Below are 19,448 nucleotides of genomic sequence, written 5' to 3' on the forward strand. Positions count from 1 at the left end.
AGGGACAGTAATAGTAATGCAGGATATTTCCAGCAAAGAAAACCAGGGTGAAGGGGGAAGAGATTGGAAAAGGAAGGAGGCATTATGAGGTAGGAATGAACAGTAGGAAAGCCTGTATGTCCCTTGTGCAACTGGGGAGCAGCGTTCCTGTCTGCACAGTGAATGGATGTGCAGTGCAGTTGTCACGAGTGAGGGGTGGTAAAACTGACAAATATTTTTCTCTCACATCATAAAAGTGCTTTTTCAGATGCTCGTGACTTCAGTTCATGCCGGTTTCCTGACCTTGGCGAAGTGCTGCGTATAAACTTTGCCCAGAGGCCCACTTGGGTGCTCTAGGAGAATAAATTTAGAGTTTAAAAGTTCAACTGCTTGTTGTTTAGGCAAATAAAAACATAATTTCAGAAGGAGGTGGCTAGAACTGTATAATATGAAGGAGGTGGGTTCACAGAGTCTTTCATCTTCCAGAGCAATTTGGGTTGAGGCTGAGCATTCAATTAAAGAAAAAACATTTCTAAAGAGGAATGGGTGTGGGAAATAAAGGAACAAAATCTGTGTGTTAAATTTGTCATAGTTTGACATGGAGAGGGGTTTATGTTTGTCATTCTAAACATGTCTGTAATGTTATGCTGCTGGGAGGAGATGTTTGTTCCTGTCCTGTCTCAAGGTCAAGTGTGAACTTCTAAAGAGAAGTGCAGAGTATCTATTCAAGAATGTGTATGAGTTTGCTGCTTAAATACAATTGGATGCATATCCCTTCAAGCTATGTTTTATCTTTCCATTTCTGGGGTAGAAAGTTCTGGACCTCTTCTGCTTTTCTACCTGAATCCTGTCTTGGGAAAAAAATGGGGCTTAAGAAAGCACTGCAGTCCTGTCCTGTGAAATTCTCTAGTTAAGCTGTGTTATTTTGCATATCAAACTGAGTGTTTCTTTTTTAGTGCCTTGTATTGCGTGTCTGCCTTGTGTCTTCACAGAAATGAAGTGTATTGAAATGTCAGAAATTAAATCCCTGGTATCTTTGGACTTGTAGACTCAGACCTTTTCTGGCCATGTGAATTCTGTTCTAGCTACACAGTAGCATTGATGATGCTTTTTATATTTATTCACAATTCTTGTTTCTTGAAGGTCTTGGTGCCCCTGGTTCTGTTACAGCAGTTTCTGATGGAGTTAACCAGACGGGGCCAGGAACCACTGAGTGCCCTTGTGAACTTCGGGGTGACATATCTAGAAGACTATTCTGCAGACTATATCATTCAACAGGGAGGATGGGTAAGAAGACCATGTTTCATTTTCATACTTTGTCCGAAGTTTATTTGTGATAAATGTGATGAGTCTGAACAGGAGTGAAAGCTGAGGAGTTGCTAGAAGGAATGACTCAGAAAAAGCAAAAAAATAGGAGGAGGTCAGGACCAGAAAGGGATCTCTGGCAGTCATCTATGTCACTTCTCTGCCCCAAGGCAGAACTGACTTTTACCCATTCATTTCTGATGCTGACAATAAAGACCTGTGTGATTGGACTCCACGGTTTCCCCAGGCAGTCTGTTCCAGTTCTTTGCATGCCTGGTTTGCTGGATTGCTGTTGTAGATGAAGAGGTCCTTAGGTGTCAGATAACAATTAGGTGTCATACACGGTGTGTTAAGGTGCTAATTTGTTGGTAATTTGTATGGTGAGCTTTTGATTGTATGTGCTTTCCTGTTAATATACATGCAGCACTGCATGTGGAAGCAAACACCCCTAGCAAGAGATACTGTGCCCAAGAGGCTCTTCTTTTTAATAGTATCCCCTAGTGACTGCTGGGAATGCTATATATTTTCTTTTCTCCTCTTAAATTTCAGAGGGGTTTTTTAGCAAAGTAATTGGAGAACACTTCATACAGAAATGTCAGTAGGTACTAATTTATTTTTATAATAAGTGTTAAAATACCTCATGCATATTAGACTTTATAGCTGTATAGGAACATGCATAGAATGAGCAATCAGGATTTCTTTGTGCTTCAATTTTCCTTGTAGAAATCTTTAATTCATGGTAACCAATGTTCCTGAGTCATGGCATGCTGAGAAGGTTTCATTTAAAAATACATCAGAGAGACAGCTCAGAGCCCAGGAGCTGGGTCTTGAAGGCTGAGCCTTAAGATTACTGGGTTTGGGAGGGATGCCAGATTTGAATGGAATTAATCTGGGATTTGTGAAATGGCTCCAGCAAGTTGATTTATTCTAAAAAGAAAAGCTGTTCAGGAAAACCCAGTGATAAAAAAAGCACTAGTAGGAAAAATCTCATTCAGAAGCTTCTCACATTTCAAGAGTGTACCTGAGCTTTTTTTTAAGACTAGTTCTTTCCAGAATTTCTGCACATCTGCACCTTCTTTATCTGTTCCCTTCCTGGCAGCGGTGGATAATAGTTTTCAAGGCCTTTGGGAGGGATTGTTTGTCTTTAATGGAGAGAAGCAGTAACAGCACTCAGCCAAATGACCTCAGGTTGTTTGATAAATGCACTTACATTTCAAAGTATTTTCATCCCAGGGCAGGTCCTTACTTGCAGCTTTTAGACAGATCAGTGTTGGTGCTGTTTTGCTTTCCTGCCTCGTTTTTTAACCCCAGAAAGGGCTGTGGTCTGTTCTCCAGCCTCTTTTAGAGGCCTGCTGTAAACACACTTAATACAGCGCAAAGCCTCTGAAAACAAGCAGCTTTCCAGCACGGCCTCCAAGGGAGGGGGCTGTGCTTTGTGTTTGTGTGACTGTGCATGTATGTACAGAGCCGGGCTGCCAGCCCGTCTGTGTCCGTCCAGCCAGGCATGAAATCACACTGACACCAGCGGCGCAGCAAACAAGCCAGAGCTATTTTTGAAACAGCACAAGAGGCGAGGAAAGAGACAAGGTGATGAAAATCCTTTCCAGATGAATTAATGTAGCTGCACTAACCTTTTGTGAGTTGCTCTGGGCATAGGGCTGGGGACCCACTGGGCGTGTGACTTTACGTGGAGGAAGGGAAATATGTGGGTTTACTGTATTTTTTTTTTTTTCCTCCCTAAGCAAAATGTTAATCTTTCCCAAGCTGCATGATTCTCAGTTTGTTCCGAGCCTGTGGGATGGTGGTTGGGGATGGCAGTGCTGGGAGCAGGGCGTGGGGCCGGGGTGGGAGAGGTTGTGTTTCTGAGAAGGGCCGGGAAGAGCCACTGCCATGGAAGTGTTTGCATTTTTTGAGATAAGCATCTGCCACTGGGGCTCTGTGTGCCGGATCAAGTTGTCAGTAATAATCTGCTAGAGCCATAAGGGCAGCATAGAAACCTGGGAGTCTCCAGTGACTCATGTTGCTGTGACAGTAACAGGGTCAATTTTTGTGTTATTTTGGAGCGGGTGAAGATAGGTCTTTCCTGCAGCTGTGAAGAGCTTGCTTAAAACTGAGAAGATGCCAGAATAGCCTCTCTGGTTTTTTGTGGGCCAGGAGCAGAGGAGAACTTCACAGGAGTCAGCTTTTCAGGGGCAGACCTGAAAAACTCTCTGGTGTCTCTGGTGCTATCTCTTCCCTTGGCACTGCATGATTTGGGATCTTCCTCAATTTTTGGATTGAAGTCAACCTTTTCCAGGAGGGAAGTAGCCAGTCAAAGGTAAGGGGTCAGCTGAGCCTTTCCTGTGCCCCACTGTGGATCTGGGGAGTCAAAATTTTACAGAGCTGTGTCATGCACTTGGTGCATCCTGCTGTGCAGCCAGGATGCGGCTGGAAGAGCTCCCAGTGTTCTGCATGTGTGCAAGGCTTGAAGGTTCCTTTAGGAGCTCAGGAGACTTGTTGGTCTGGGAAAGCATCTGATTGAGGAAGGTGGACAGTTAACTAGAAGCAAAATTGCTGGCTCAAGGGAGTTAAGATTTATAAATTGGATAGCTCTGCAGCAAATTTCGAGAAGTCGATGTGGCTTGTAGGGAATGGGAGATTTGAGATATGAGAGGATGAGAAGTTGCATTTTGATTTTTTTCATGCCAGTCCTGCAGAGAGATGGTTACGAGATGATGTGTTGAAGCAATGAGTGTTCCCCTCCCATTCTTCCTTCAGGCACTGAAATTGTGATTCAGCTAACTTCTGGTGGCGGGATGGGACTGGGATGTAATGGTGGGTTGGTTGGTGAGGGAATGGCTGGCATATTTTTGTGTTCAAGTGCATAGGTATTTCAGTGCTGTGATTCTGGCCATTGTGTATCCTGTTCCCCTTCCCCTGGCTCTCTTCCACTACTTCAGGGTGAAAGTCTTCCAAGTAGGAATGTCTGCAGTGCACTGCATATTGTGTTTGGCTGCAGCTGGCAACATAAACATGAATGAAGAGATGAAAGGACCACCTCATCTAGTTTACAATCTCTTAGATTTGCAGGTAGATGCAAAAGGATTTTGGAGGACCGTAGGAAAGCAAGGAAATCTTACTTTCTTCTGGACAGCCTCCCTCTTTCACTAATTGCTGTGAAGGGTTTGGCTGCAGCTTTTACATTTACCCTGCTTAAGTCTTAAGTTTTAGTATGATCTCTCTTTCAGAGCAAAAAGTGTGCTGGGCATTCCAGGTTCTCTAAAAAGGGGACACATTTCTTCCTCCTGACTAATGAGTCAAATGGTCATGGTAAGATCTCCTTCCTTTACCATCTTGAACCACTGCAAAGCAATACCCAGCCTGATTACAAGTAGCTTCATTCTTCTCTTTCCCGAAAGCAATGTTAGGGCTCAACAAACTGACATGCAGTGTACATGCTCTCCCCTCCTTTTTTTCTCCTCTCCCCTCCCTTTTTCTCCTCTCCCCACCCCTTTCCTCCTCTCTCCTCCCTTCTCCTCCTCTCCCCTCCCTTTCCTACTCATACCTCCCCTCCCTTTTTGCTCTGTCTGACTTCTCCAGGGCTGAATGCTGCTGCATCAGAAGCAATTCTTGGTCTCCTGGAAAGGTGCACAGTAAGGCCAGTCAGTTGGTAAGGATATTTTTCCTCTTCCTTTTCCACCCCTACTCCCAAAAAATTTACTTCTTCTCAGGTTCTGCGGATCCTGTTTTCATGGTTAGATTTCATATATGTAGAAATAGCCTGGGAATGTCTATAAGGAGGAAAAAGTGTAAGATTGCTTGGAAACTAGCTGCCTTTTTTTTTCTCTCAGACTCACATCCCTGTTACAAGCCCATCTGCTTTTCCCTTGTTTGAAGAGGTGAATTAAGCGCACGCAATCGATGTTTATCGGTGTGCAGTTAATAACCAGCCTGGAACTTCTTGTATTTGTGAAGCTGAAATTGTCTCTGCCTTCCCAGGGTTCTTGTCTCACGATGTTCAGGCCTGGATTTGCGTTTAACTAGTTCATTGCCTATGTCAAAGAGAGTAAAAGTAAATTTGCTTATAATGTGCACAGTGTTTACAGTTTCCTATCTCAGCCTTAGAGGAGCTGTTCTCTCTGTGTTCCCGGTGTTTTGTCTTGGGCTTTGCAGCGAGTGTAAACATTCTCTTCACTGCTGGTGCTTGAATAATGTGCGTATGAGAGTCTGTTAAACAATCTGGAGGAGAAAGAGTAAAGAGATGCTTGTCATCCCACGGAAGGAGGCAGGCAGTTTGTGCTACTGGGATGAAAATCTCCTGCAGCAGTCCAGGTGTCTGCCCTGGGAATGACAATGCAGAAATAGAGAGACGTGCTCCACTGGAGGAGAGAGAAGTAAGTTTAATGTGGGGGAGATGCAAGAAAGGGCAGTCTAATTAGAGAAGTCCTAGAAAGGAGTTTTCCTTTCAAAATAATTCTAATTTCCACTCGTGTCATGGAACTCTGCAGTGAAATGTCCACTTTTATTTGTATCTAACTTCTTTGATACAGTAATAGATTTTTTTAGGCACTGCAACTGAAGAAGGAAATTAAACAGTAAAGGAGCAACTAGATCTCCTTTCTGTTTTTCCCTCCGACAACTTCAAATCTGTCTGTCTGAAGAAGTGGTCTATAAATAACTGAATTCACCTCAATTTAAACAGATAACACAGAAACCTTAAAAGATGTTGGTTTGGTGCTGACTCTCTGCAGGTTGTAGAGGTTATGCTGGAGGACAGGGATGGAATAGGATCATTTCTGCAGGCTGTTCTAGCCAAAGCATTCCTTGAAGGGAAGAATGAGAGCAGTGGTTGCAGTACAGGAGTGCTTTGATCTGGTTCACTCAACCTTTTTTTTTTTTCCTTAATAAAAAGTGCTGTCCTATTTGTGGACTGTTTGTAAGAACTCTGCTCTCTTTGTCATAGCTCCACCTGTCTCAACAGTTTCAGAGAGATGGACAGAGAGGCACAGTAAGTGCCTGAGGGCTTTTTCTTACTCCTTTATATTTCAAAATGTGTTGTTCTGGATCTGAGTGTTGTCAGCAGCTCCTTTATAATCCCTTTTCTCTGAAGGATTAGCAGGGTAGTGCTGTCAGGTCTGACTTCCAGGAGGGTCTGAAGAGGCACAGTGTACCAGGGCTGTGGATGGAGACATGGAGCAGATGGAACTGCAGCCTGGTCAAACAAGGGTGGGAGCGGAGCTTCCGCACCCTGGCAACCGTCCCTGGGCACAGCCTTTGCCCGCTCATCCCTCGGCACCAGCACACGACTGCTCCTCTGCCACAGCTAGAAATCCTACAGCAAGTGTGTTCCCAGCTCTGGGGAAGTTTGTTGTTGTGGGAAGTTTGCTTATTTCCCCAGAGGGAGATGTCTTAGGATCCGTGGACACAGGCCAGTTCATCACTCCTTGCCTCTTGTTTGTTGGACAGTAGATTTTAAGCACAAATGCACTTGATGGGTTCCTAGTGCTCGTTGCTGTGACACTGCTGGTGTGAGGAAAGTGGCCATAGAGTCATAGAATATCCTGAGTTGGAAGGGACCCACAAGGATCATCAAGTCCAGGTCCTGGCCCTGAATCACGCCATGTGCCTGAGAACATTGTCCAAATGGTTCTTGAACTTCATTTCTCTCTGTGATGGGTTATGTTACAAGATAGTCAGTACCCTCAACTAAGAAACTTCCTAGCTGAGTTGAGTGGTTTGAATTTTTTATCGTAGCCAGAATTGCTCTCCTGGGACTGTTCTGCCAGTATTTCCTCCTGCACCTCAAGACACTCTTTTTGTCAGGGATTTTATGTGGGTCTGTTTAGTTTCGTGTTGAGGGATTGAAGCCCAGGGAACATGTTTATTTTTTCCCCTGGTGGCACTTTGATCTGTGTACAGAATTTTTGCCTGTGCTGGACAAAATCAGGATCTGGGGTGTGTGTGTGGCTAGCTGGGCTGTGTGGTTTTTCGGGTGGGCTCTTCTGTGTCTTCAGAAATGAGTTTTGTGTGAGTTGCCTGTCCACATAATTCCTCGTTTATATTTTAAGAACTGAACCAGAGAGACCAGTTGAGCTTTTAAGAACACTTAAAACCAAACCTTAGAAGCAGCTTCCACAGCATTTAGACACAGTTGGTTTGCATTTTCCTGGTCTTTGGTGTTTACAGGGGAGGGCATTCAAAGTCTTCTCAAAGAGGCAGTAAATGTTCTGTTGGACTCCTTGATGCAGATCTCTTTCTGTTCACTATTTAATAATATCTCCATTATAGATGCAGTGTGTGCTACTACTCCTACTCTTTTCATAGAGAAAAAAAGTTGCTTTTGTCTTTGAGACATTCAGAATTCGGATTTGAATATTGCTTTGCACCAGGAACAGGTTTACATAAATCAGGCTTAAATTATTATTTTACTAAATAAGGATTTTTTTTTTCTTATGTGTAGTTAAAGTTTTTGCTGTATAGCAAAAATAACTACTATAGTTAATAAGTCAGTTTGTATACCCTTAACAACCTATTAGAATACTATGAGAAATAATGTTAGTCATCATAAGAGTCAGTTTCCAAGTCGTGGTTTGGGTTTTTTTTTTGTTACATTTGCTGTCTTTAGGTCATAATTGAAACTTGACAGGTGTTTTTTAAGGAGCAGTTCTGTACTGTATGTCAAAGACTGGTAGTGTTCTGAATCCTTGGCTGAGAGTGATTTTCAGCAAAGTTCAGGTTCCTGGCACTGTCAGGACTACAGCTAAATCCAGACTGATGGATTCTGCTTGTTGGAGGAGCTTTCAGATGTGTGTTTGTTATTTTGTTACCAGTTTAGAGTAGTCCAGTGTAACTCACCCTGTAGCATAGTGGCTACAGCCTGTCCTGAGGGTGAGCCTGCCACAATTGTTAGAGTGCTTTCTGTCACTTGTCCAAATACTTTCTGCAAGTCAGACCCCACGGGCTGAGGACAGTGGGGTCTGACTGCAGTAGCTCTGTTCTTTAGGTCTGCAGATGCCACCTCCACAGAATTGTTGATCTTTTCCTCAGGCCTGCCTCATGGGCTGTGAACCATTCTGGTTATGTTCTAGCCAAGAAAGGAAATATGCAGTTCTCCTTCTCCTCCTCACAATTTGTGTCCACTCTTCCCTCAAGTGGCAGTGGCTGGGATCAGGAGTGGCAGGATGCTGTGGTGAGGGGCTTACCCACGCTTCTCTGCCACACCTGACATGGTTCTCTAAGTGTGCTGGATGAGTTTGTAAGTCTCCCGTGGCAAATTTGAAAAAGAGCAACTCTGATCTTTCTGGTTTGAAGCAATAGACTGTCTATTTACAATAAACAAAGCAGATAAAGAAATGCTTACATACATTCGTACTTACTAATAAATCCAAAGTGTAGGGCTTATATAAGGCCTCAAGTTATTAAAAATCCTTCCACATGTTACATCCTGTCCTGAAATAATCTGCCTGTTGGGGCTTTGCTTCTGGGTCACATCTGTAGATGAATCAAGAGAATTGTCCTGAATGTCATTCAGTTTTTATTGCAGTTGCTTTAAAAGGGAAAAAAAAACAAACAAAAAAACACCAGGAAGTGCAAACCTCAGCTGAACTGGCACAAAATCCTGGCTTTATCCGCTTGACTTTATGTATTAAATCTTAATTCAGCTCAAGAAATATTAATCACATATCCTAAATAACGCCTATTACTGTCTGGCTTTTCAATCGTAAGCTTTTAACGAAAAAGCGGTGGAATTACCCACTACCACTCGGGGCGTTCAGCTCTCCCCCAGGTTTGCCAGCCCTGGCTTCAGGCTTGGAGAGTTGTGTCCCCGAGGCACTGACACGGAAGTTAAATTGTCTGTAAAGACAGAAAGGAATCAGCCAGGCTGCATAAGGCTCTGATTTGTAGGGAGCCAGCGACTGATAACTCTTTTGAGGTCAGCGCAGCCTGCGTGAGAAGAGGAACAATAACACTCTTGAGCCCCTTTGGCCCTCCTCCCTTCTGCTTAAGGCAGGATATGTGTGTGGTGTTGGTACATGTATTAATGAAGTATTTGAAATGTTGAGGGTTGCCCATGTTTCTTGTAGTACCCCCCCCTTCATTTCCTTACACTCTCCAAAACAGTTTATCCTGCGTGTTACCCTCAGGATATGCCCAGATCTTACTTGTATTTTGTGAGAAGTGTGTCTCCAGTGAAAGTGCTCCAGCAAAGCACATTTTAAAAATGCCTTGATATGTGGGAATAACCAGAATAACTAATGCCCAATCCTTGTACACCAGTGTTGCCTCCCCATCTGTTTGTCAACTTGCTGAGGATCTGGCATCGTGTCATACTGAGCAAAGATATTTTCTGGGCCTGGGCAGCTACTGGTCCACATTACAGCTGTGGTAGTATTTTATGTACCACATGTACGTGAAACTACTTGTTCTTTTTTATCATGGGCAAATTGTCTGTGGGTTTCCTTTGATTTTCCTTATGACAGGGAAGGGAATAGTGAAGAGTGGTGGATCAGGAAGAGAGCAGAAGCAGAGGCTAAAGGAATAAGTACGTATTAAGAAGCATCAGGATGGCTTAAATTTCATGGCAGTCTCTGTACCCAACTGTCCCCATTGGCTACAGGTGGCTCCATCCTCCCCTCCATGGGCTGCTGAGTCACAGCTTAAAGCCTCTGGGCTTTCTCCAGTGAACAGGGCGTGACTGCAGGGGAATTCAGGCTGTCTGAGTATGGCCCTGTGTGATGCTTCTTTTAGTTCATTATGGAAGTTTGCTGCGATTGCCAGGGCTCACAAACCCGCAGCAGCACAGTGTGGTTTTGGAATATTTTTGTGTATGCCTCGTGTTGAGTGGGTCACAGCAGCAGGGGCACACTCCCAGGGCAGTGCCAAGAGCAGAGCTGTTGTCAGGGCTGGGTGTCCCTGTTCTTTTTGCTAACGTCAGATCACAACTGTGGCCTAGTGTGTTGTGATGTGCTGTGGAGGGGAAATCATTCTGATTTGTGGAAAGGTAGAGCTGAGCAGGGAGGAGGGTAGTACAGAGGTTCATGAGATTGCAGGTTTCACTCTTAATTATTTTGTTGTTTAATTGCCACTCTTAAGAGTCTGTGTCACTTGTGGAAATAAAAAATGTTATAATAGGAGGTGTCTGGCACTGGCTTATATTCCAGTGAGAGTATTTCTTACTTAATCAACATCCAGAGCAAACCCTGATGGTGAAAGGAGTGAGTGTACAGTCTGAGTGGGCAGCGAGCTGCCTCTCCATCCTCAGCACAGAGTGGTGGGAGCTGTGACTGACAGTGACTGACTCCCTGCTGTGCTGCTCTCCAGTGTCTGCTGGAGCAGGACAGGGCAGTGCTGCTGTGGAGTCCTGTCCTCCCACACTGCACAGCAGCCCCAGCCCACACGGCTCAGGGCTCTTTTGGATCCAGTAACCTCTGCCTTTACTTCAGTTTCTTGGCCTCTTCTTTACCACTGCCCTTCCTTTGCAATGCTGGTTGTTTCCCCCTGGGTGTAGAGCTCTATTTTATTTTAATGGCCTGAGCTGCATTTAAAAAAAATTAGTTGTTCTAGTGAAACATGACTTTCAAGAGGGTACCAGAGTCCTGAATTGTCAGTCACTGCTCACAGAGCAGAACTTGCTTTGGGTTTGTTGGCATGTGGGTGGTGTCTGAAATTTTCACAAAGGTAATGCTTTATTATTTCATTCATTTTTTTATTTCATTCTGAATTAAGACTTTGTGGAGATCCTTAAGCAGTTAATGAACAGCTTAATCACCTTTAACCCTTTCCCTGAGGAACTCAGTGCTTCGTTTCTCTTTAGAGTTTCTGAACATGTTACCGAGCTGGATGATGTTTTCCACATCCAACCAATTTAAAGGCATTTATGAAGAAAAATTCCTTTTCAAAGTGTTCTTCAATATTCCTTTGTCCATGTCCAAATATATTCTGAAATTCCATGGGCTGAGGAGATTTACATCCCAACCCTGCTTCATGTGTTCTGATCACAGCTCCTGCCAGTGACCAGCAGTGTTTTTTGCTGCCTCTCCTGTGTTTGCCAACTCACTTTTTGGGATTTTGGTGGGGTTTTTTTGTCTGTGTGAACATCCTTCCCCGTTCTAGGGCAGTGAGGAGTTGCAGTGTGTCTTGTGTCTCTGTGCAGAGGAATGGGAAACAGTAGGTAGGAAACTGGAGCACAGTCCACCCCCAAATGCACTGGTGTTGGAAAGGTTTAAAAAAGAGGGACAACTGCTTGGAATGCTTTAGAACTATTGCATGTAGAAGGGAGCAGAAAGAAAGAGAATGAATGGAATTTTCTTCTTCATGTTATGATGGACTGTACAGGAAAGCTTGATAATTGAACAAGGAATTTGCACAGAAGAGGCTCCCAGCACTGCAGTACTTTATAGAATGTTCAAATATTTTTGTTATGAGCGAGGAAGTTATTGAATCTCTGTTAATGGTTTCACAGACTTCTATTATGTGGCATAGCAAACTTTGGGGTTCCTCTCTGTCCCATCTCTTTGTCCTGGTTTCAGCTGGAATAGTTAATTTTCTTCTTGGTAACTGCTACAGAGTTGGGTTTTGGATTTAGTATGAGAGTAATGTTGATAACATGCTGACGTTTTGGCTGTGTAGCGCTTACCCTAAACCAAGCCCTTTTCAGTTTCTCATGCTCTGTTAGCAAGGAGAGGTACAAGAGGCTGGGAGGGAGGGTGGCCAGGACAGCTAACCCAAACTGGTAATATCAAAGGGATATTCCATACCATAGGATGTCATGCTCCCTGTGTGAACTTGGGGGAGTTTGCTGGGAGCTGCCAGTCACTGCTGGGGAATGAGCTAAATACAAGCAAGCCAACTCTGTCAGCATCTCTGCCTGTCTGTGCTTGGTTGTTTGTTTCAACTTAACTTTTCAAGACTTTGGCTACACAACTTAATTTTAAGAACAGCTAAAATTGTTTGCAGTAAAATACTAGAATTACTGTATATTCCAGCTTGTTGGTACAAAGTAGAAATGCAGGATTCAGATAGCACTGGAAATGGGATAAAATTAACGTAAGAGGAACACTGTTGGATGAAAACAGACAAGCAATAGGGTGCACAGAAGGGAGAAGGCAGCTGTATTCAGCTGGGCACACGTCCTTGTGTTTGCTTGCTTTGTTTTGTTGCAGTTTGGTTTCAGATTTTAGTATCTTGTCTGGTTAATAGTGGTGTGTTTTGGTGATGTACTCGGCGATGCAGTAACGTCAGGGAAAGGAGGAGCTCCCAGCAAAGCTCATCTAAGAGGTTCCATTCTCTGGAAATGCCAGCTGGACCAGCTGGGTCCTGTAAGCTACTGAAATGTAGGTCAGGCAGCTGCAGAGCCCTCTCATCTTTCTTCCAGCTCAAGTTTCCAGGTGTCCTGTTCCTTCCTGTACAGGGGAGGTAATGCTGAAGCCGTGGCTCATATGTTGTGTCTTCCTTTTTGTTTGTAGGGGACAGTCTTTACTTTGGAATCCGAAGAGGAAGAGTACCCCGGGCTCATCGCAGAGGACAGTAATGACATCTACATCCTGACCAGTGACAACTCAGGCCAGGTGAGCCCCCCGGAGTCCCCCACGGTGACCACGTCGTGGCAGTCGGAGAGCCTGCCTGTCTCCCTGTCGGCGAGTCAGAGCTGGCACACGGAGAGCCTGCCAGTCTCCCTGGGACCCGAGTCCTGGCAGCAAGTGGCTATGGATCCTGAAGAAGTCAAAAGCCTGGACAGCAACGGAGGGGGTGAAGAGAGGAGTGAGAACAACTCTTCCAACTCCGACATTGTTCACGTGGAGAAGGAAGAGATACCAGAGGGGATTGAGGAAGCAGTGGTGGCAGCTGGCGCTGCAGAGACCATGCAGGCGGCGTTTCCAGAAACCTCTGCTTCTCTACAGGAAGCAAAACCTCCAGCTGAAGTTGCTGCTGTTGAAAAAGCACATCCCTCTGCACTTCTGCGTGCAACACAGGAGGAAAAGGGAAAAGCGGCCGAAGAGCTTGTTGAACCTGAAATCCCCGCACTAAGTAAACCTGTCCCAAAGTTAGCGCCGTCAGAAGAAAAGGCTGCACCAGAACCTGAGAAAATACTGCTTCCAGGGGAAAAAAAAGTGGGGAAAGAGGGCCATTTGGAAGAAGCGGAAGAGAAATCCTCCGCTGCCGAGGAGAAGCCCATCCTATTGCCGGAAGGGAAATCGATACTGCTGTATGGCGGGGCTGCCGCCGTGGCTATATTGGCTGTAGCGGTCGGAGTAGCGCTGGCGCTTAGGAAAAAGTAACGGAGCTCTCTTGAGGAGGAGGAGGAGGGGGGAGAGACAAGAGAGCACCATCCAGTTTTTTTGTAGTTGTGTTACCTAAGGGTTGAGCTGCCTGCTGTTTAATTGGACATTCGAGTAACTTAATGGTGACGGGGTGAGGTTGTTCAACAAGCCTCCAGCTACGGACAATCATGTTTTTAGTAGAATTGGGGCGGGGACTGGTTTTTCGTGATTAAAGTACTGGGGTATTTTTAAAAAAAAAAACAAAAAAAAATTCTGCAAATTTAAGAACTTAAGTGCAGGTGCTGAAGAAAGGGGTGCTCATACTCTAGGAACTGGAACAGAGAATCCCCAGGGGAAGGGGAGAGCCAGCTGCTGCCAACCCCTGGAGTTTTTGGCTTCTCAGACTGACCGCTATTGCAGCTGTGCTGTCTTGTCACTTCCCGTCGCGCCCCAGAGCCCTTCCTAACAAACATTAGCCAACCTGAGTCCTGTAGCGAGAGGCTGGTCTCCCTTTTGTCTCAGCTTCCTCTCAGGTACAGCACTGCTCCTCATAACCTTCCAGGTTCCTCCTAAGCCCCGGTGGGACAGTGCTTTTTTTTACCTCTTGGCTCACACTGGTTTTGGCCCCTAACGTTTACTGGAGCCCCATCCTGTGAAGATGCTGCCTCTCTATTGCTGTATTATCTCTGAGCATCCTGGTGTTCCTGGGGTAGAGGTGCTGCCCAGGAGGGTGGGAGGGACACTGCTGGTTTGAGAACCCATTTGCTTTCCTCCTGCCCGGCCCACTTACTGCGACCCCTCGGTTACCAGAGGTGCAAAATTCATGCTGGACACGGTGCCGCTTGGATCAGTGCTCTGATCTCCGGGGTGCGTTCAACGGTAAACGCTCTGCTGTCCTGTGTCACGCTGCAGTCTGCATCGTCTTTCCCAAGTTAAGCACAGAGTGTATTTAGTCCTAACTTGGTCTTGCCTGTGACAGAATCCCAGATATATAAAGCAATGGATTCTAGTGAGCAAAAGAGCATTAAACATCTCCTCTATCTGCTTGTTCCTGACCTGACCCGGAGCGCTGGTCAGTGCGATTTCTTTTGCAGCGGTGAATCTGTAATCAGCTAAACTTACAGGTTCACAAATGCTGAGAAAAGTTACTTTGGCAGAAAGGAAACCCCTCTTCCTGCGGTCACAACTCTTCAGGTGCGTGTGGAGAGAAACATTTTAAGTATTGCCATGCTCGTTAGTCAGATCCAGCTACAAGCCTTCCTCTTTCAGCATGTTTTTGTGTCTGTCCATGTCCACTGCAGCTCTGTGGGCAAGACCTTGGGCTTTCCAGGCAGAACTATGGATGCATCTCTGAAGGTTGGTGCTGGCACTGTGGCTTAGACCAGCTGGAGGGAGGTGAAGGGGAACTCGCGATAATGTAGAAACTGAAACATGAGCTTACAGGAATCTTACTCTTCACAAAGCACAAGGACAAGGTACTTTTATTTCTAAATAACCTTATCTAGGGTACATCTCCTGATGAGCCTGTTTCTTGAGGGATCTCAGAATGAAGAGATTTTAGCATATTCTCTATTTTAGGATATTCTTGCTGCATTTTCCTATCCCAGATGCTGGAAAGTTAGTCAGAGCGTATCAGATTCTGAGGAATTATTTTGGGTTAACCTTTTGTGAGAATGGATTTTCTAGAAAACTTACTGGATTTTGAACTCTGTGTGTGAGAAGTTGAATATTAAGAGGAAGGTTGTCACGTATGTGCTGCCACTGTGGACTGAACTTGGGAGCTGTGGAGTTCTGGACTTTCCTGTTGATCACTAATGGCTCTTTTTCCATATACAAAACTTAGTAGTTTGGCCTTAACAGAAAAAAAACAAACCCCTTTATCATATTGCAAAGTGGAATTGACTTTGCCATTTCCTGGTAGTCTCATTGCTGCACTTTCCTGCCTGGTCAGTCAGGATAGGGCTGCCCCTCTCCTGCTGCTTTGCTGATGGCTTTGGGTTCTTGTCGGGGAACATTCTTTATGGGAAAAGGGCTGTTCTGAACCTGACCTACATCCTCTCCTTACTGAAGACACTGAGCCTACATCTGGGACATCCCCAGCTGTCGCCACACAGCAGGTTACTCTAAAGCAGAGATGGATTCTGTGGACACTGGATAATTTGTGTATCAAGGGGGGGTGCAGACAGGGCTGGTTTTACTTTAACTCTTCTCTGGATGTAGTTGTTTCAGTGTTAGTGTGGGAGATCAGTAGAGGACAGGAATAAATCCAGGCTAGCTAGGGAAGAAGTCCATAACTTGTTGGCACAAGGAGCCCAGCAGGGTATTAAATACAAAGCATCTTCTTCCACACAGCAGTGAGAAGGTGGCAGCAGGAGTAAGGAATAAGTGACTGCGTTAAGTCTTTTGCCTGACTGTGAAAATACTTGAGTATCTGGTGTGTTGCCACATTTAATGGAGCATCAGCTGCACTGTATGTTTTTGCTTGGTCCTTCCTCTGGAATATTCTTTTCCTCTAAGGGTCTTTTAGATTTGGCAAGTCAGCAAGAATTTGTACCCTCTTCTCCCCCACCCCACTGACCACATGTTCGGGACATTGTGAGTCTCTTTCCTCTGGGAACACTCCATTAGTTAAAAAGGTCAGCTGTGGGCTTGAATTCTGCTGAATTTGGAGTCCTGTGGTCAGAGCTGGGACAGGCCCTGTGGAAGTCACCAAAGGGCAGGTAAGGTCAGGTGGCAGCGTTCCTCCAGACCTGAGTGACAGGCTGCTCTGTCAGAGGTGTGAATTAGAAAATGGAAGGGGTTTCCCCCCCCATCTTCAAGTATATTGCAGTAATCCTACGCTGCAGGGTCTAACTACCCAAAAGGTGGGATGTAACCTCTCTTTAGTGGATCTCTGGTAGCTGGCAGAGGGAAAGGCAGTAGCTCTATACTTACGAAAGGGCAACTTGCGTTGCATATCCCCTTCCCAAAAGTGCCTCAATATCTGTCCTCGAGTGGCCTGTACCTTAACAAAATATCTACCTTGGACCCATTCTGTCTTCACTGTATCCTTAGCACACCCTAAAGCTGAGATGCTAAAACAGCAGCAGACGAGATCTACAAAGAAGTGGTAAATAGTTAATGACCTGCAGTGGGCAGCGTGCTCAGTAAGGAGCTGTCAAGGAAAAGGCTTTCAAGATAAGGTGCAACTTAAATTTCAGCTGTGCTTAATTCTAAGCTATGCTCAGTTGGGCATTGTGGCTGGGAGATGGCCAAGGGCTTTCTTCAGCTGGCACTGCAGGAACAAGAGGCTGGGAGCAAAGACGAAACCCCAGAATCCCACTGTTACCCAAAAGCCCAAAGTGCAGACACAGAGCCACGTCCCTGCCTGTTGTAGCTGCCCTGTGTGGGGTGGAGCCTGGTGGACTCACAAAATCCAGCTGTGGGTCTGGAGGTGGGGCAGCATGACAGTACTGAGCTGCTCAGCTGGCTGAAACAGGAATATTACTGGGCATAGAGGCAGCTTGAATACTTAAGATTTTGGTTTTCACTTGCCTGGGTGGGTGCTGAGAGGGGTTCTCAGGGTGGTAATTCGGCTGCTGAAAACTACAGAAAACAACTTAATCTGAGATGCTAGGGCTGGCCCAACCAAACAATCTGGAGCCAAGAAAGCAGCACTTCTGCAGCCTTCTGTCCATTAAGATGTGAATCTTGGAGCAGCTGCTGCTCCAGGTACTCACCAGTCCAAACGGAAGCTCCTGGCACAGAGCCGGATGATGCAGTGGGAGCGTGGTCTCTGTTCAGTATTGCACCTGCTTTTGGACACCACTTTAGATTCTGGCTGGAGGTGAAGTGCCTGTTGTGGTGGTGTTTGCAGTTGGTTGTTTCTTTCCTAACATGCCTTCTGGAGAGCAAGTTAGTACTAAGGAATCCATCCTTGCTGTTTGTGAGGGCTTGATTTTTCTTCTTGGCTGGAAGCTGCGCTCAGGCATCTGCAGCTCGAGGGCCAGGTGAAAGCTGCAGTGCTGAGTGCTCTTAGACAGGATAAGTTCTGCTGCCAGAATCCTGCTTCCTTCCTTTTCACACAGCATTGATCACAGCCAGCCTAACACACTGGACTGGATTTTTTAACTAATCAATGCTTTCTAAGGGTCACAAGCAAGGTTCTCGAGTTTGGTCTTTTTTCATTTTAATGACTGTAGTAGATAAAATAATCTGAGCTTATAAACCTTCCCAGCATTTAATTTCAGCTACAGTGATATGGCAGTACTAGGAAGGCCCTAGGAAGGTAGATCTTGCTATTTTGGCAGAAAAAACTAGAAGTGCTTCTGGCAGCATCGTGTCTCACTCCCTAAGCCAGAGCAAGCTCCTGTTACAGAATTTGAGAGTGTAATTATGAGGTTCCTTTGCTGTGAAATGGGGGGGTGTGGGGTGGAGAGGTGAACACAGCCCAGCTGCGATGCCTGAGGGGCTTCAGAATGCCCAAGGCTTCAGGAGAATGTTTTATCCCAGGCTCTGTTTGTGTCTGCTCAGGTTGAAGCACAACAGGAGAAAGTGTTTCCCAGTGAAACGTGGAGAGGTGAGGCACAGTATCTCCTGTACCAAGTGAAGGCAGAAGCTGTGCATGACTTTAATTTGGCTTGGTCTGCTTAATTTCAGCACTAGGGAGGTTACAAGAACAGTATTGCTTTGACTCCATGTATGTACCTGTGCTTCAAACTGCAAGCTCTGTATTGCCATAACAAAAAAGGGGGGTGGGGGGTGTTTATAAAATTTAAGCCACCACTACTTGACTCCAGCAAAGTGAGCTCTCAAGCCCAGAGGAGCAGGGAATTCAGTTTGTGTCTGACAGAGTGAACTCTCCTGCCCAGTCCTTGGCTGGGGAATGGCACCAGCTCAGAGGGGTCAGCTGCAGTGTAAAGTCCAGGGGAACCACAAACACAACATTGCCCAGATCCACTTCCTTAAGTTAAATAACTTATCACTTTTTTTCCTACTTAGAGCTGACCCTCTCTTGGTCTCTTGGGTAGGTGACTTGCTTCCTCCAAGCCAGAGGTCTATGGTCATGCTGTAGAAGTGGGGGAGCTCCTGTTGGCTTCCAGTGGAAGCTGCCTTTGATCTCCCTGCAGTATCTGCAGGGGAGGGAAGGAACACTATCAATGTGGACAGAACAAGCTGCAGAGGATGCATCTTACTGCTATACCTTTAGGGGGTCTGTCCCCATTTTTAACTTGCAGTATAAGCAGTATAAGCAGCTTATACTTGCAGTATAAGCTTTTATTCAAACTCAGACCAAAAGAATGCCACTTGATTTGTTAAGTAGCAAAGACTAATGGGACTTGATTTGTTAAGTAGCAAAGACTAATGGGACTGACTAAAGCTGCATGTTAGGGGATATCTTCTACTAGGCTTCTGCTGGGTGTAAGCAAATAGTGACAGACTTGCAGGGATTTCGGATTCTGTTCTCAAGAGGCCTGCCTGGGGGAAGAGACCCTGACTGGTCCTCAAGTCACCCATTATCCCAGGAACTCGTCATACTGTTCCTTCTAATATGCAAGTGCAGCCCTCTTGGGGAAAACTGTCTAAAGCTTCTTGTGCCATTTGGTTAATAAAAGTGTTTCCACCTTTAAAAGAAAGTTCTTCCCAGCTTCATTGTTCTATAGTCAGTTGAAGTGAAGGGGTATGTACATTTTTTCCCTCTGCTAATGGGACACTGCTGTAAGATCCATGCCCCCAGGTTGCACTTTAATAAATGGTACAGTTTTCAAGAACAATGTGTAGACTACTTCTGTGCTTCCCCCTCTCCCTGTTTTAGTGCAGGCACCAAAAGAAAAGATGCTTTTACTTACATAAAATTTGCTTATGCAAGGCACAAGGACAGGACCAGAGTGTCTCTACTGCTGCCAGCCGCATCGTAAGCCTTGGTAAATCAGAGGAATGCCACGA

At 45.4% G+C, this 19,448-nt stretch overlaps 1 protein-coding gene across 1 annotated transcript in view; it reads left to right on the forward strand.

Annotated features, from left to right (window-relative positions):
* BCL2L13 (BCL2 like 13) overlaps nt 1-19,278 on the forward strand; it is a 40,807-nt gene extending 21,529 nt beyond the window's left edge. The window contains exons 6-7 of the mRNA XM_017804746.1: nt 1,123-1,266; nt 12,729-19,278. Coding sequence (XP_017660235.1) covers nt 1,123-1,266; nt 12,729-13,541 — 957 coding nt within the window. The 3' untranslated portion in view covers nt 13,542-19,278. The remainder of the gene's footprint in view (nt 1-1,122; nt 1,267-12,728) is intronic.
* Nucleotides 19,279-19,448: the final 170 nt, after the last annotated feature.

The sequence above is a fragment of the Lepidothrix coronata genome, unplaced genomic scaffold, assembly GCF_001604755.1.
Source record: "Lepidothrix coronata isolate B3197 unplaced genomic scaffold, Lepidothrix_coronata-1.0 Scaffold10, whole genome shotgun sequence".
Taxonomy (NCBI): domain Eukaryota; kingdom Metazoa; phylum Chordata; class Aves; order Passeriformes; family Pipridae; genus Lepidothrix; species Lepidothrix coronata.